At 54.0% G+C, this 15,125-nt stretch overlaps 5 protein-coding genes across 5 annotated transcripts; 3 read left to right on the top strand and 2 right to left on the bottom strand.

Moving 5' to 3' along the window:
- Positions 1–619: 619 nt before the first annotated feature.
- On the top strand, positions 620–2,512 carry M406DRAFT_108828 (family 72 glycoside hydrolase; the record flags this gene model as incomplete). The annotated part of the gene is made up of 3 exons (XM_040915321.1): positions 620–756; positions 834–1,005; positions 1,087–2,512. 3 exons carry the CDS (start codon positions 620–622, stop codon positions 2,161–2,163), a joined length of 1,386 nt encoding a protein of 461 aa, XP_040772557.1. The 3' UTR covers positions 2,164–2,512.
- Positions 2,513–2,884: 372 nt separating this feature from the next.
- On the top strand, positions 2,885–3,987 carry M406DRAFT_74530 (uncharacterized protein; the record flags this gene model as incomplete). Its single annotated transcript, XM_040925742.1, has 2 exons — positions 2,885–3,241; positions 3,301–3,987. 2 exons carry the CDS (start codon positions 2,885–2,887, stop codon positions 3,985–3,987), a joined length of 1,044 nt encoding a protein of 347 aa, XP_040772558.1.
- A 670-nt stretch (positions 3,988–4,657) lies between these two features.
- M406DRAFT_295252 (uncharacterized protein) lies at positions 4,658–7,683 on the bottom strand (the record flags this gene model as incomplete). The annotated part of the gene is made up of 5 exons (XM_040919180.1): positions 4,658–5,480; positions 5,543–6,251; positions 6,314–6,637; positions 6,704–7,390; positions 7,598–7,683. The coding sequence occupies 5 exons, from the start codon at positions 7,681–7,683 to the stop codon at positions 5,193–5,195; spliced, it is 2,094 nt and encodes a 697-aa protein (XP_040772559.1). The 3' UTR covers positions 4,658–5,192.
- Positions 7,684–8,810: 1,127 nt separating this feature from the next.
- On the bottom strand, positions 8,811–11,353 carry M406DRAFT_50654 (uncharacterized protein; the record flags this gene model as incomplete). The annotated part of the gene is made up of 11 exons (XM_040924421.1): positions 8,811–9,247; positions 9,339–9,552; positions 9,616–9,657; positions 9,797–9,851; positions 9,926–10,127; positions 10,239–10,382; positions 10,481–10,507; positions 10,574–10,660; positions 10,794–11,036; positions 11,137–11,209; positions 11,330–11,353. 11 exons carry the CDS (start codon positions 11,351–11,353, stop codon positions 8,811–8,813), a joined length of 1,548 nt encoding a protein of 515 aa, XP_040772560.1.
- A 1,851-nt stretch (positions 11,354–13,204) lies between these two features.
- Positions 13,205–14,449, top strand: M406DRAFT_353172 (uncharacterized protein; the record flags this gene model as incomplete). The annotated part of the gene is made up of 2 exons (XM_040922745.1): positions 13,205–14,258; positions 14,385–14,449. The coding sequence occupies 2 exons, from the start codon at positions 13,205–13,207 to the stop codon at positions 14,447–14,449; spliced, it is 1,119 nt and encodes a 372-aa protein (XP_040772561.1).
- Between the last annotated feature and the right edge of the window lie 676 nt (positions 14,450–15,125).

The following is a 15,125-nucleotide window of genomic DNA, read 5'->3' on the forward strand; positions in this document are numbered from 1 at the left end:
TGGCCAATGGACAAGCATCGTAAAAGAGAGGCAAACAGAAGGGTCTGGGCTACCTCCAAGAAAACCTTGGAAGGCTTGATTCCCCCCCGTCCCCTGTGGACACTACAATGATGTCAATCCAGCGGCTGATCATCGCCTGTGCTGCATCCTTATTTATAGTTGTGGGCATTGTTGCTGGCCTTGCGGAGCCGTGAAAGCCGCGAAGAGTGGATCAGGTAACAACGCCGACCAATCGACCATTCGTGAGACTAAATCCTCAAACAAGGCAAAGGGGTTGCGGGACTCGTAATCTGCCATGGACCCACCCCCTTAATCATGGGAGGGTTGGGTGGCATGGGCACTCTCTCCTTGTCACGGACAAACAAATTTGTTTGGATCCCACTGCTATCTGGCACCCGTTCTTTTTGAATTCTTGTTCTTCATCATCTTCATTTTTCCAAAAGAAAAAGCATCTCGCCTTGCTAGAACGACAACAGTTCGTCTGCATTCTTGCTAAAGCCTTTTTCACGTCGCTCATTTGACATATTCAACTTCAACTCTTGACATCTTTTTGAACCTTGGTACTTTTTCACACACTCTCTCCAGTTTTCTTCCCACCTCCCAAGAAACTCGTATCAAAATGAAGACACAGACTTCCTTGGCCACAGCTGCCGCGCTGTTCACATCCTTTGCTTCGGCCCTCGACTACCTTAGCATCGCCGGCTCAAACTTCATCAACAACTCCACAGGCGACCGGTTCGATATCATTGGAGTCACGTACGTACCCATCCCATACGCAGCACGCTTCCTTCCCCCCCTTTTCTTTTCACGAGACTGACGGGATAGCAATATAGATATCAGCCTGGTGGCTCAGCAGGATTCGATGGCACGTCTGATCCCCTCAGCGATGCCACAGCCTGTCTCCGAGATGCCATCCTCCTGCAGCAGCTTGGTGCCAACACGATCCGTGTCTACAACCTTTCGCCTGACCTGAACCACGACCAGTGTGCTTCTATCTTCAACGCGGTATGTTCTACGTCATCCGACAAGTCTGGTGTGATTAAGCAAGGTTAGGGTGAGAGCTGACTGGTTGTCTCTTCTTTTCAGGCGGGCATCTACATGATCATCGATGTCAACTCGGGCCTGACCGGTCAGTACATTGACCGGTCCGACCCTGGCAGCACCTACACGCTGGACTACATGAAGCACATCTTCGCCATGGTCGAGGCGTTTTGGAGCTACCCCAACCTGCTGGGCTTCTTCGCGGGCAACGAGATCCTGAACCAGGACAGCTCCTCGGACGCGCCTGCGTACATCCGCGCCGTGGTGCGCGACATGAAGGAGTACATCGACCTGCACGCGCCCCGCACCATCGGCGTCGGCTACTCTGCCGCTGATGTGTCGACGATGCTGCAGGACACCTGGTCGTACCTGGGCTGCACCCTGGAGAACTCGACCTACAGCAAGATGGACTTCTTCGGCCTCAACGACTACGAGTGGTGCGGCGACAGCTCCTACACCGAGTCCGGCTACGACACCCTCGTCACCGACTTCTCGGGCACCGACATCCCCGTCTTCTTCAGCGAGTACGGCTGCAACCTGGTCACCCCCCGCACCTTCACCAACGTGCCCGTCCTGTACGGCTCCGACATGACTGAGCTCTCGGGCGGCCTGGTCTACGAGTACTCCCAGGAGAGCGACGACTACGGCCTGGTCGCCATCAACTCGTCCACCGAGGTGACCCTGCTGGAGGACTACAACTTCCTCAAGGAGGAGTTCGCCAAGATCGACACCAGCCTCATCACCGCCGCCAACAAGACCGCCGAGGACGCCGCCGTCACCACTTGCGCCTCCTCCCTCATCACCGAGTCCACCTTCCTGGCTGACTGGGACCTGCCCACTCGCCCCTCGGGCGGTGACTCTCTCGTCACCAGCGGAATCACCAGCGCCTCCACCGGTGCCATCACCAGCGTGACCGCCACCTCCATGCCCGCCACCGTCTACAACTACACCGGCGCCACTGTCACCGGTCTTGCCCTCAACGCCGACTCTGCCGGCACCGCCTCCTCCAACAGCAGCAGCTCCTCCAAGAGCGCCGCCAACGCTGTCTCCGTCGACTACCGCGCCATGGCCGTCGTCGGCTCCATCGTGGCTGCCTTCATCGGTGGTGTCGCCGCTCTGTAAGGAAAGCCTTGCGGATCGGGATGAGAATGACAAGTTTAGTAGACAGAAGAAGGGGGTTCCAGCAAGATGGGATTGAGTCCTGCCTTGGGGATTATTGTCATTGATGCATGATCATATTTAATGGTTTCATGGATCTCGAGGCGTTTTTGGGACTGAACTGGCTCAGCTTTAAAGGTGGTGGGTTTCAATTACCTTTCAGACATGCAAATATGTCTTGGCATGAATTTGTAGGGATCGGAGTCTTGTTCTGAACATATATATACCTTTCTGGGAACACTTTTTTTTCTTTTTATATGGAGATAGCATAGAATGGACCGTGTCCGTTAATGAAGAGAGATTTCGCTTTTTGATACAAGTCTGGATCGCAAATATAGTGATGTGAAGACTAAATCCCCATGTGACCCAGTCAAGAGACAGAGTTGATGCAATTAATGTTGGAAAAGACTTCACGTGGTCGTGTTTGATGAAGTGGTTGAAGAAGGAAGAAACAGCTTGGAAGTCTGTTGAGGCTGACGACAGGAAGGACACACTGAAAGGTTGGACACAGCTGGTGCGGGAAAGCCCTAACCCTCCTGTACAGAGGGGGCCAAGTACCCTGGTACCATACGTGCTGGTACAACGCGTCTCACTAAAACTCCATGACTTATTTACGCGTCTTGCTAAATGCCACCATCCACCAACACCACCAACACGTCCACCCACTGACCTCACGGATGGGATCATGCCAAGTCTTGCTGGCTCAAAGCGTCTAGCCGAGACGCCAATTGCTTCGCCATCGAAAGCTGCCGCCACAGCGAAACGGTCACGGCTTCAATACGACTACTACGACGACGAAGATGATGCTGGGTCCTCACAGGAAGAGGAAGAGGAGGAATGGGACTACAATGATCTGGACTCGTCATCTGATATGAGTCTGGACTGTGAAGACGAGGACCTATGTATTGAGAGATTCGCAATACAGCCACGCAGACTGTCCACGCCCTTCGATAGTAGTGAAGATGACGACGACGACGATGTTGACCCCTGGGAGCACATCACCCATGAAGCAAGGCGTCACAGGAACGAACAAGCCTTCAGGGTAACTTTTTTCAAAGACTCAAGCAAGGATCCGCCTCTCTATGTGCTGACTCTCAGCAGATAAACCGCGACACTCAGCCTCCATCCCTACCAACCACCACCCACTGCAGATGCGGACCTACCCACCCAGAAAGGAAAGACTGCACAAATTGCACCTGCAGCAAACAGGACCATATATGCCAGCCCGCCACCTGCGGCTGCCACGGCACCTCAACAACATGCCACAACCCCTTCAACAAGATCGACACGGCCGCCATCTTCGGCCCGGAGCCCCTGGTCCTCCCGCACGCGTGCTTCATGTCCTGGGCGCTCAAGCAAGAGCGGTCGCCCGCAGAGCAGCTCGCCACCACCACGACGAGAAGGTCCCTGTTCGACCTGGCCCTCCAGGACGCGGGCTCCATAGAAGAGTTCCACGACGACTGGGACGCCGAGCCCTACCTGGCATGGAGGGCGAGATGGGACGCGCTCCCCGAGGACGAGCAGGATGCGCCCTGCGGCGTGGCGCTGCAGCAGGAGCTGAACCGTCTGGCGTTCGCCGCCCAGCGCACGCCGGGCACCAGCCTGTTCTACTCGTTCTGCACGCGCGTGCGCTGGGCGAGCCGGGACTTCACCTGGCACTGTCGTGCCTGTGGCGAGTGCAGGGACCAGCGGCAGTGGCACTGTGAAAACTGTAACCAATGTGCTTACGGGCGGACGTTGCCCTGTCAGACTTGCGCGGCTTCTAGACCTGACCATAGAGTGCTCTGAGACAGACGGAGGATGGGAGATGTCTTGGATAATGATTCAGTCTAGGTAGAAATCTGGGGGGACAGGGGATGGGCGCGACAGCCAACCAAATATATTAGATTACTTCACAGTTGTAACTATCCCAGTGTGTGCTTGTGTAGAAAAGTGGTCAACCTTTAAAGGACCAGCTTGGTGTTGAGAAACGCCTGGAACAATGATATGTGTATCCTAGAAATTGGATGATGGGTGTTATTCAGTAGTCATAACCCAGCCAGCCTACGGAGGCTCGAATACGGTCCCAATGTAAGACCACATAATAAAGATCCAAAGCTCTCACGAGTGCGGTTTCCTCTCCACAGCCAGACATAAAGCCCCGTCTGCAGTGAGAAAAGGTGGCGGCGGACCACGTACGAGGAGTGGTTCGCCGCCTAAAGGTTGAAGTCAGTGTGTGGTTTGTTGGCTAATTTTCTGTCCCGATTGAGGTGGTGAAAAGTTGTAGAACATCCTTTGCGGTTCGATCTCGCTGTGGCGACAACATCGTCCCCCAGGTGCAAGGCGCACACATCTTTTGAGCGTCTCTGCAAGGTCGGTCGCACCGAGACAAATATCATCCATCTGTGAAGAATCAGTAGTACTGGGTTCCAAAGTAGTTGTCATCCTGCGCGTGAACTCGTGCGTTTGCGGGGAAAAGCGCTGTGAAACGTTGGATGCGATGTCTGTCTGCATTGAGGCGCGATGACGCCCACTGGGATTGAAGAGAGTGAAAGGAAAAACACAAGTGGTGTTGCCCTAAACACAGCCCGTGGGATTTTGTAGAAACCCGGTCAAGAGCCACGGGAAAGGCATGGAACCAAGCCCTGACGTAACGAGGTACGTCGTCGGCATGATCAGCCATGACTGCTATCGTACAGTAATCTGCCAGAGTTAAGCTCAAATTCGCAGAAAATGCTTTTGGGGTAAAACATTGCAGGGGACCAAACAAAAACGCATAAACTTGGCAGAACAGATGAGCTGTTGCCGGGTATCTCGAAGCAGGAGACCACCGCCGAGATATTGAACGCCGAGATCGAATCGCCCATATGGTTAAGATTGTTCCATATGAGGCTGTCCCAAGGGATATTTGGGCCAGCCCCATGCTCATAACGCCCCCGACCACCCCCTCGAAAGAACCTTCATGACCGTGAAAACAATTGGTTGGAGCTATGCGCTGTGTTGGAAAAAAGTTATCACTCGTCGGCGAAGCCAAAGACCTTCATATGAAGTTTGCGCAGGTGCTGTCTCTGCTCTCGGAATGTGGAATAGTTGCCTCCCAGAATGACGCTCAGAATGCTATCGTGGTGTTCGCCTGCCGCAACGCGCACCATTCGCTCTTGTAGAAGTCGGTGAGCCTCGCGGAAGCACTGTACAATCTGCGCATAGTTGGCTGAACCGCCTGCGATGTCGTTCGCTGGGTTGTTGGGATCGATGATTGAAAGGCGCTTGGGATTCCTGTATGTGAGTTCTTGGACTCGATTCTACGCGAAAGAGCGTGACATGTTAGTCCTCTACGGCGACACGAGGAATAGTAAAAGCGTACCTTGTTGACGTAACCTGGTGGGTTCAAGCGCAGCGCTGTGGTTTCGTAGTTGAATCTATGGCCGTACAGATCAAAGAAATGCATGAGCAGAGCGCCCAGATCGTGCTGCGGTATCATGTCGCCACTCTGTACCACAGGCATCATTTGAAGCATGCTGACAACCATGCATATGACCGAGAAGCCACCGACACCACCATTCACTGGCTCATTGAGGCCACGCATGAGGAGGTATTGCTTGATCACCGTGACAAGGATCGGCATAGCCGGCCACTGCTCTCTCCACGCTTTGAACGTGTCGATGGCGATGAGACCACTGTTGTTCTCAAAAGAGATGTCGATCTTGAGACCGGTCGTGTTGTCGACGTATTTGATCAGAGGAACCCTCGCCTTGAGAACCGGTTCGATATGCTTGTTGACCGCCAAGGGACTCTTCCGGAAAACCCTGGTCAAGGCTCTCAATTGGGTCTCGGTTGGCACCCTTGGAGGACCTCCATTGACGAAAACACGCGAGCAGAAGGCAAGGTCCATATCTCCAGTGGGTAGATAGAGGCCAGACATGAAGGACCCGAAAGGATACATCTGCCAGCCTTTCCACTCGTTGAAGGCACTCAGATATCGGTTCAGGTCATCCACAAGCCTACTGCGAAGGCGCTCCTCGAAACTGCATGGCTTGACATGCTCATAGAAATCTCGAACCTCCATGTGGAATCTAAAGACACGTCAGTGCTGCCCGACGTGGTGTGTAACGTATCAAGTAGAGGCGCTGCCTACCTGACATTGACAGGGACCTTGGAGCTTGGGGGTTGTACCCAAGGACAAGAATGCTCGCCCGACTTCGGTCGCCATTCCTTGACCATGGTACCGCCACTAGGTTGTCTCGGCGCAGGCTTCAGCCTAGCATGATCCGGAAGCTTGAGAACGTCGTCATGAAAGCGCTTGCGCGAGGCCAAGCCCGACGAGCTTTGTAGATCCCCAGCATTGACCGCCCGTTGCCTGCCATTGGCATTAAGCGGAGGCTGGGTTGCCTGGGGTGCCACTTGGCTTGCGTGGGACGCGGCAGCAAACTCGGGCCGGGGAGGCAGAGAAGACTTGGAGCTGGGCGCGACGGTAGCCCCTTGGGCGCTGGCACTGCCACGATTGTAGGTCAGGGGATCAATAAACACATCGTCCGCCTCATTCTTGTCCTCGTCGCCACTGTCGGACTCGCACCGTATGAAGTCCTCATCGTCAGCAGGAGCAGGAAGCGAGGTCCGAGCATTCGCAGTTGCGTCGACACGAGCCTTGCGGATCAACTGCACCATATCCTTTCGCTTCTTTTCTGACTCGTCGACAGGAGGCAGTGCAGTATATGGATCAGGGTTGCTCCACTTTGGAACGTCGTCGCCATCACCCGACCGACCTATGGTGGTGCGGGTCCGTTTGGCACTCGGGCCACCAGTCTCATTATCAGAGTCCGAGATGTCCATATCAGTCTCATCACTGTCCGAGAGCTGGTCGATGGACCTGTATTGGACACCGTTCTCTGCATCAGCAAAGTCCTCAGCGGGCTGGGCATTGTTATTGTCTTGCAAGATTGCGCGCTCAGCAGGCCTGAAAGGCTTCCAGGGACGTCGTGGCTCTTGGTAGCCACCGCCACGGCCCCTGAAGCTTCTAGCTCCTGGTCGACGATCGTTGTTGTAGGGACCTCGAGCAGGACCGCGAGGAGCCCCACGAGGACCATCTGGGCCTGCAGGGCGGTAGGAATCACCAACGCCTGAAGGTTTGTCACTGCGAAAGGTGAAATCGCTCTGGGGAGGGCGGAATGCATCACCACCGCGGGAATCTCGATCTCCATTGGAGCCTTGGAATCTCGCTGACGAGTGTGAATTGTAGCCGTCATCACGGCGCGAGGATTGGTAGCGGTCATCGCGATCCTGGCGACTGAAGCGGTCCTCACGGCCGCGATCACGGCTACGATCACCGTATCTGTCGCTAGAATAGGCATCGTGATGATTCGAGGGCGGGCGCGGGGGAAGGGAAGAGGATGGAGGGGGAGGTGGTCGGTAGGTGTTGGACGCTTGGGCAGGTGGCGGCGGCGGCGGCGGGAGGCCATAATGCGCCCCGCCTGGCCTTGTGCCTGGCGGAGGAGGGTAATGCGACATTTTCTTTTCTTCGAGAAGAGTCGAGGCCTGTATGGTTGTGCAACAGCTGAAAATTCAGCTCGAAGACGACGCTCGCAATGGAGTTGTGGCGCGATGGGTGTGGAACGTGGCAGAACAACAGAAGGTCAAAGTAGATCGAAATGGAAAGTTGCGCTGTATTGCGTTTTTGAGCTTGCAGGGTTGGTCGATAAAAATCGGGCTGACTAACCGAGGACAGCATCGAACGCGCCACAGTTTTGCCCGAGTCCTGTGTATTATGTAATCCTGCAAATGCTAGCGCTACAGTCAGTGAAGGTGCTCTGGTGCTTCATGATTCACCCAACCCTAGCTACACCCTTGAGGACGCACCACATCCAGGACCGACTCACCCACCAGCCATACTGGTGCCCATCTGAAGTACCAGAGCATGTGTTGGTCGTGTTCTAACATCACAGAAATTGAGATGAATGGTAAATGACAGATACCAAGCTGCAGATTCTTGCTCTTTTGCTTCCCAGTTGTCCGAATAATTAGCCCTAACCAATACCGACCTCCTGCGCGCGTTCCCCATCCTTGTATGCAGATTCATGGATTCTTTACTACGTAAAATGAGGGCAGGTAGAAGGTCGACATGGCAAGCGCTTCAATAGGGAATCGGTCTCACCAAAGTCACACTTGTCTGCCGTAGAAACGAAAGAAGCACATAAGCATGAAGACCGGACAAAATCAAGACGTGGCACGGAACGACATGTGATTTTTTTAGCCCGACCCTCACATTCCTCCGAACGCTCTCTACAACTACAAATGTTTTTCTACAGAGTTTGAGAAAAAGATTTAACAGAAAAAAAATTAAAACATTGAAAGAAAAAAACATTTGAAAAAACATCTTAAAAAAATATTTAAAAAGGGAGTCAGATTAGCTGTTATAAGTGAAAACTAATCATAGTATCATTCTCATCAATTAAATAACTATGAAAACCTTAAAGAATATTCTCGATAAACTCGCTAGATATTGACATCTCTCTTGCTCCCCCTCCCCTAGCTATCTTCTTTTTTTTTCTTCTTCTTTTGTTAAAAAAAGAAAATGACAAGGTTTCCCCTCTCTCATTCCCTATCAGACAACAAATGCCATCAGCTTCTCTCCCACACTAGACCTGCTTTTCAACCGGTACAGCCTCCTCATGCGCCACCTCCCCCTGTCCCGGCTGCTGCTCCCGCTTGCTCTCCACTCCCCGCACCCGATCCTCAAACGTGCCGCCCATTTCAGCGCTCTTCCACGCAGGCACCTTGGCCTCGAAGACATAGTCGATCTCCTCAAGCGATTTTCCAGATGTCTCAGGGTACAGGAGGAAGGCGAAGACGGCCATGAAGGCGCAAAAGGTGCCAAAGATCATGTACGTCTTCCACTGGATGTTGGTGAAGGCGCTTGGCACAAAGAGGGCGAGGGCCAGGTTGAAGATCCAGTTGCCTGAGGCCGAAATACCTACGCCCTTGGCACGGTACCGGAGGGGGAACACTTCGGAGGCGTAGATCCAGGCAACGGGCGCCCAGGTAAGGCCGTAGACGCCGACGAAGATGTAGCACACTGGAGGTTGGGTTTCTGTAGTCAGCCTTGGCACGGGGACTGAGGATGCTCCTCTTTTCTTGGACAGAATCAGAGATGGGAGTGAACTTACTGGCGATGATGGCCTTGGCTGCTTGCGGGTTGGTGAGCTCCCACTTGAGGATCGAGTTGCCGTCGACCGAAGTTACGTGGTGGCCATACGAGGCCATGAGTGCTCCGCTGATAAAGTGCAGAATGCAGCAGACGATGGCACCATAGATCAGGAGTGGCCTTCGTCCCATCCTATCGATGAATGGCAGGATCCCGCCTGTGGTAACAAGGAAGATCTAGAGTATGGTCAGATCAGGTCAGGTCATGCTGGGTGATGCGCACTGGTTACAATTACTTACAACATATTGGATGATGGCGCTCGTGAGTCCGGCATTCCCACCCTGTGTATGAGTTAGCCATGAACAATTCATCACTGCATCGAGCAAGTAGGTCACTTGCCTCTCCCGCCATCTGTCCAGAAAAGTTTATAGTTAGCAAATGTTTCCATCACAGACCAGAATGTTTTCAAGGACAACGTACCTCGAAGATGTACACAATATAGTACAGCATTACGTTCCCGCCCAGAAGCTGCTGCCTATAGATAAAGGTCAGTCCTCTTTCCTCTCTCCAAGGGCCAACATAAAATAATCCCACGGGAAGCACACTCACCAAACCTGAACGCTGACTCCGCACATGGTTCGATACCACGTCTTCCCCGTGAAAAGCCCAAGATACCCGAGATCTGCCGACTCTGCCGCGATCCGGACGGCCTCCCTGACTTCTTCGAGCTCGACCAGGACGACGGGAGCCTCGCGGTCTCCACCAGCGTGAAGGTTTGCGAGAACGTCGAGGCACTCGTCCCAGCGATCATCTAAACTCAGTATCATGCCGCGTGTCAGATCATCATCCAGGCTACACAAAAGCACAGAAAGTTTTCTTTTCTGTCTTCCCCAAAGATGGGTGAAGGAAGGTTTTTACATACGGCTAGCGAGCCAACGAGGAGACTCGGGGAAAAAGAACATGGCGATTCCAAGCACAACGCCCGGGACGCCTTGGACACCCCAGGCAATACGGAATGCTGCTGGTCCGGAGACGGAGACGGAGCAGCCGTAGCTGATGAGGTACACTGCACAGAAAAGAGGCAAAATGTCAACCACCAAAACTCACGGGCAAGATTCTACTTTGAAAGCCAAAATAGAGAGGAAAGGGCGAGAGTTAGCTTACTAATCAAGATCCCCCATTCAATTGACCCTATGAGATCCTTTCAGCATGAATATTCCTTGCGCCGAGTGCCTATGCGATTCAGAGACTACTCACACTGCTGGATGCCGACGATCTGGCCACGGGTTTTTGCGGGTGCCAGCTCGGCGAGGTAGACAAGGACCTGGGAAGATGTAATACCGACTGTTGGAGGAAGGAGCAGGTGTCAGCAACAACTGCAACAACAACAGACCAGAGGGGGAGAAAAAAGAAGGTTTTTTTTTGGGGGGGGGGGGGGTGGACGGATGTCCGGTATGGTTTTGCTGTTGTTCCTTACTTGCAAGACCGCTGACGGCTCTTCCGACGCACAGATGGGCGATATTCTGAGAGCTGCACTGGAGGACGGCCCCGATCACCCAGATGACTGAGGCAAGCTTGAGGATGCCCCGACGACCGAGGCGATCGCAGAGCCAGCCGGCGCAGATGGAACCGACGAAGCTGCCCGCGGACATGGATGCCGTGATGCCGCCCTGCTGGAGAGAGCCTGGGTTGTTGAAGTAATCGAGGTACTGGTCGCTACCTGCATGGCAGAAGAGAAAGAAATGTGAGTGAAACTGCGCGTCCCGGGGCCGTCACGAGGGAGAGAGTGGGAGAGGGGAGGAGCGTAGATAGTCACTTACCGACCCAGGCCGACATGGAGGAGACATCGAAGCCGAAGAGTGCTCCTCCTATGGTGCCGAAGGCGGCGAGTACCTGGACGAAGAAAGCATGTTAGCTACTGGAAGCGGATCACTCGTTGTGATATACTGCCCAGCTCTGACAACGGCATGTTTTGGGCAGGATGAGAATGAGGGAACAGGAGAAGGAACGCACATAAATGTTCCAGATTCTATACATGGCTGTGATGCTTCAAGATGAGGTAGAGCACCGATAAAGGACCACTCCTTGCTGGGTGAGAACAGTCGAGGCAGAGAGAGGCAACTATTTTTATGATGACCCACGGGTCAAGGGCTATATATCATCATCGTCCACCCTCACCTCGGGTCTCGGCACCCTTGGCATGTCGCGAAGTATCTCTCACCCCCCTCGTTACTCATTACCAGGCATCCTTTCTCACGCGCCGGCCGGGCGTTGCATCGACGGTCCGCACCAAGGCTGACCCCCTTGGTGGGTCCTGAAGTTTAGTACAGGAGTAGTGCTCCCAAGGTTTCTTCTCCTTTGAGCCGCCTGAAGAACGCTGCATATATGGTATGTACTAGGATGACGACTCTTGGCGTGGAGCTGTGCGCATCCGTCGCAGAGGACCAGGGGGGCCCGCTACCCCAAGGGGAAGCGGAGGGGGTGATCTGGAGGCCGGGGATGGAGTTGATGGGGCGATATTTGCAGAAGCAGCCCACTGACTCCACGACGTCCCAAATGATAGGTCACAAAAAGAGAAAAGAGAAAAGAAGAAAACACACACAGAGAGAGGGGGTAGAAAGATGGTGGTAAAATATATGCATGGTACAGTACCAGCAGATAAGTCAACTCTTTCAACGTCCGCCTTTCTTGAAGTTGACTCTGGTTGTGGCCCGTCTCCTTGTCTGTATATCACATATTCCTTATTTCTCTCCCCCCCTCACTCTTTCCCTCTGTTTCTCCCTCTATTTCTTTCGGCCTCGGACATTAAATTCCATCATGACCACTTGACTGGATGGAGCCTAGGATCGGCACTTCCTCCAGAATATACAGAGTGCGCTCTTTATTTCATCCTGGGGATCATCCTCCTCTCGGAGGACTCTTCTGGGGTCTCCACACCCAACAATGCCGTGGGTGGAGACATAAGACAGAACCAGTTGGGCTCTGTAGGTCCACCCTAGACGTCATTCCAGGCCTGACGAGCTCGTCTCATTGGAGCGCTTACAACTGAGCCGTTTGGCCCGCCTGCACCTCTTTGACTGACATGGTGCATACCGCAGTACGCAGTACAGTACACAATCAAAGCTGGATATGTGCTCCAGTACGTGCTTACTATATGGGAGTGGCGAGCGCGAGGAGTGCCCTTATGAATGGAGCTGCTTTGAAAACCAGCCACTGGACCACGCAGTTCGGTGCCTCCACTTGAAAGCATCGTATGATACATACCATAGTACATAGATTTAGTACTGTCGTGCTCTGGGACTGATCAGTTTGACGCTGGAATGCTGAGACCGGGGTTCGCCGTGCTCGTCTTTGTGCTGTTGGACGACGCTGCCAGCCCTTACCCTCGATGTTCACTTGTCACTTAAGCAAACCGGAAGCGTCGATGCGCTTTTGCGCCTCGCCTTGGAGCAGACACTTACGCGTCACTATGAGCCATTGCATCTCAAGACGTAATTTTGTGAGCTGGAACGAACAGCCTTTTTGAGCGTTCTCGTGCCATTAGCGGTGTTGAGGAAGAATTGGTAAATGAAAGAGGGTATATGTTGGTGACTATCTCAGGGACTTGTAGATGAGATTCATGCATAGCGTGTGAGTCGCTCCTTCCCTGCCCACATCCCTCAGAAGAGCACAGTGCGGGTTAGGGTCTCGGGACGACCCGAGACAGGCTAGTGGGCTGGTTGAGGGTTGAGTTTTGCCGTGGCAGGATCGTCACTCATCAACAAACCTCGCATGCACTCACGCGCGCACGCTTCCTTGTCACCACAAAATAGCGCTTCCTTCATTCCCAACACCGATTCCCAGGTCCTCACTTGCGCTGCACATGTTGCTGAGTCACACCAAGAGGCCATGAGTTCCGTGGCGCGGGCGGCACGAGGCGCGGCCGTTGTCATGCGCTGGTGGCCATCGACGACCTTCTCAGAACTGAGGCCGGCGGCTCTGGCAACCCGGAAATCAAGCACAAGCTCCTGGTCAGCAGACCAATTCATCGACCAAGCGCTCGAGTCGCAGGTCCGTCAACAACAGGAAGCGGACAGCGGCACAGCCAAGCTCAGCTCCTCCAAGGCTGCCCAGAAATGGCTCCTGCCGCATTGTACGCAATTACAGGCAACGGCGTCACAAGACCGAGAGCCCCTCGTGGATGATGATGGTGATCTAGATGCCATCGACAAGGTGGATAGAAAGGAACAGTTTGATGATCCAGTGCAGAGCCTGCCAGCAGCCACGCAGCTAGACCATAATCCATTGCATAAGGTCAGGATGGACGGCTTTATCAAACATACGGGAACCAAGAAGAAGCTGTTCCGAACAGTCAAGTCGGAGGCGATCAAAACCCCACCACAGGAGGAGACCAAGCCTTTGATCAAAAAGTATGTCACAGCCAAGGGATCAGAAGGCGGGCCCGCACAAGACACCCGGCCCCGCATCGTCTGCTTCCACTCCCTACCCAAGGACATTACCAAGGGAGCCGTGCTCGGCATGATCGCCAGAGCGGCCGACGGGAAGCATCACATCCCGCACAGCCGCGTGCTGGACGTGAGGGCCGCGCTGCCCGGCGTCATGTACGTCGAGTTCTTCAACCACGTCGCCGCCATCGCGACGCACCGCGCGGCAAAGTCCGGCAACATCGTGGTCCCGGGCGGCCGCCCTGGCGCGCCCCTGGTGACGAGCTTGCACCTCCGTCACCGCGTCTCGGACCAGTCTACCGGCGCTGGCCTGGAGCAATTTGACACTGAGTCGAGGAAGGAGTACCTAAGCGACGCGTACCGCGTGGTCACGCGGCGCGTCAGCCTGTCCAGCGGATCCCAAGCTTTGCCCGGCGGTCCTGAAGATACTGTTTGGACACAGGCTCCGTGGCTCACTACACTTCCGACTTCAGACGGGGCAGAGGATTCGGGAAGAGGTATGGAAAAGGAGGATCGTCAAGAGGAACAAGCAAGTCGTCACGGTTCTGGGCCGGACCGGCAGCGTTCCAGACATGCAGAGAGGGCGGTCGATGCAAAGTTGCCTTGGGGAAACCATCGTTCAGAAAAGAGCAAGAGTGTTCCATTTGACGTGGAGGAATGGTTGGAAACCGTATCGCGAAAGTTGTGATCTCGGACTACACAGAACGTCAATCTGGATAGAGCCTAGGAACAATGCGGGAAGGCAAAGTCATTCCATTTTTTACTCTTCCGCTTAACTCACAGCCCAGGAGCAAATTATGCGTGACCAAACTGCGGACCGGATATTCACTCATTACCAACCACCGTGAACCCCTTGCACATGTATCAGGCACCCTGGGCTGGACCTGCTTCTTCTTCTTCTTCTTCTTCTTCTTCTTCTTCTCGGCTATCCTCACCCTCCTTTGGGGATGTTCCTCCCTTTTGTGCTCCGTCTTCTTCCTCAGGAGAATTCTGGCTGCTCTTGTCCCGTGCCTGTTCTTGCGGTTCGGTTGTCGTTGCCTGAGACTTTGTTGCTTCAGACTCTACTGCCTGAGAACCAGCTACCTGAGACGCTGCCACCTGGGACTCTGCCGCCTGAGTCTCTGCCACCCGAGATTCTGTTGCCTGAGACTCTGCTGTCTCAGACCATGATGCCCGAGACTCTGGTATCCGAAACGCTGTTACCAGAGAACTCGTTGCCTGGGAACCTGTTGTCTGGGAACCTGTTGTCTGAGACTCTGTTGTCTCCAGCACCCTATTCAGTCGTCCCCAGTAGTTGATGTCGGCCCTGCAGTAGTTACACGTGATACAGTTGTGACTGGCTGCCGTGCAACTCACCTCGTGGC

Source organism: Cryphonectria parasitica (assembly GCF_011745365.1).
Source record: "Cryphonectria parasitica EP155 unplaced genomic scaffold M406scaffold_8, whole genome shotgun sequence".
NCBI lineage: Eukaryota > Fungi > Ascomycota > Sordariomycetes > Diaporthales > Cryphonectriaceae > Cryphonectria > Cryphonectria parasitica.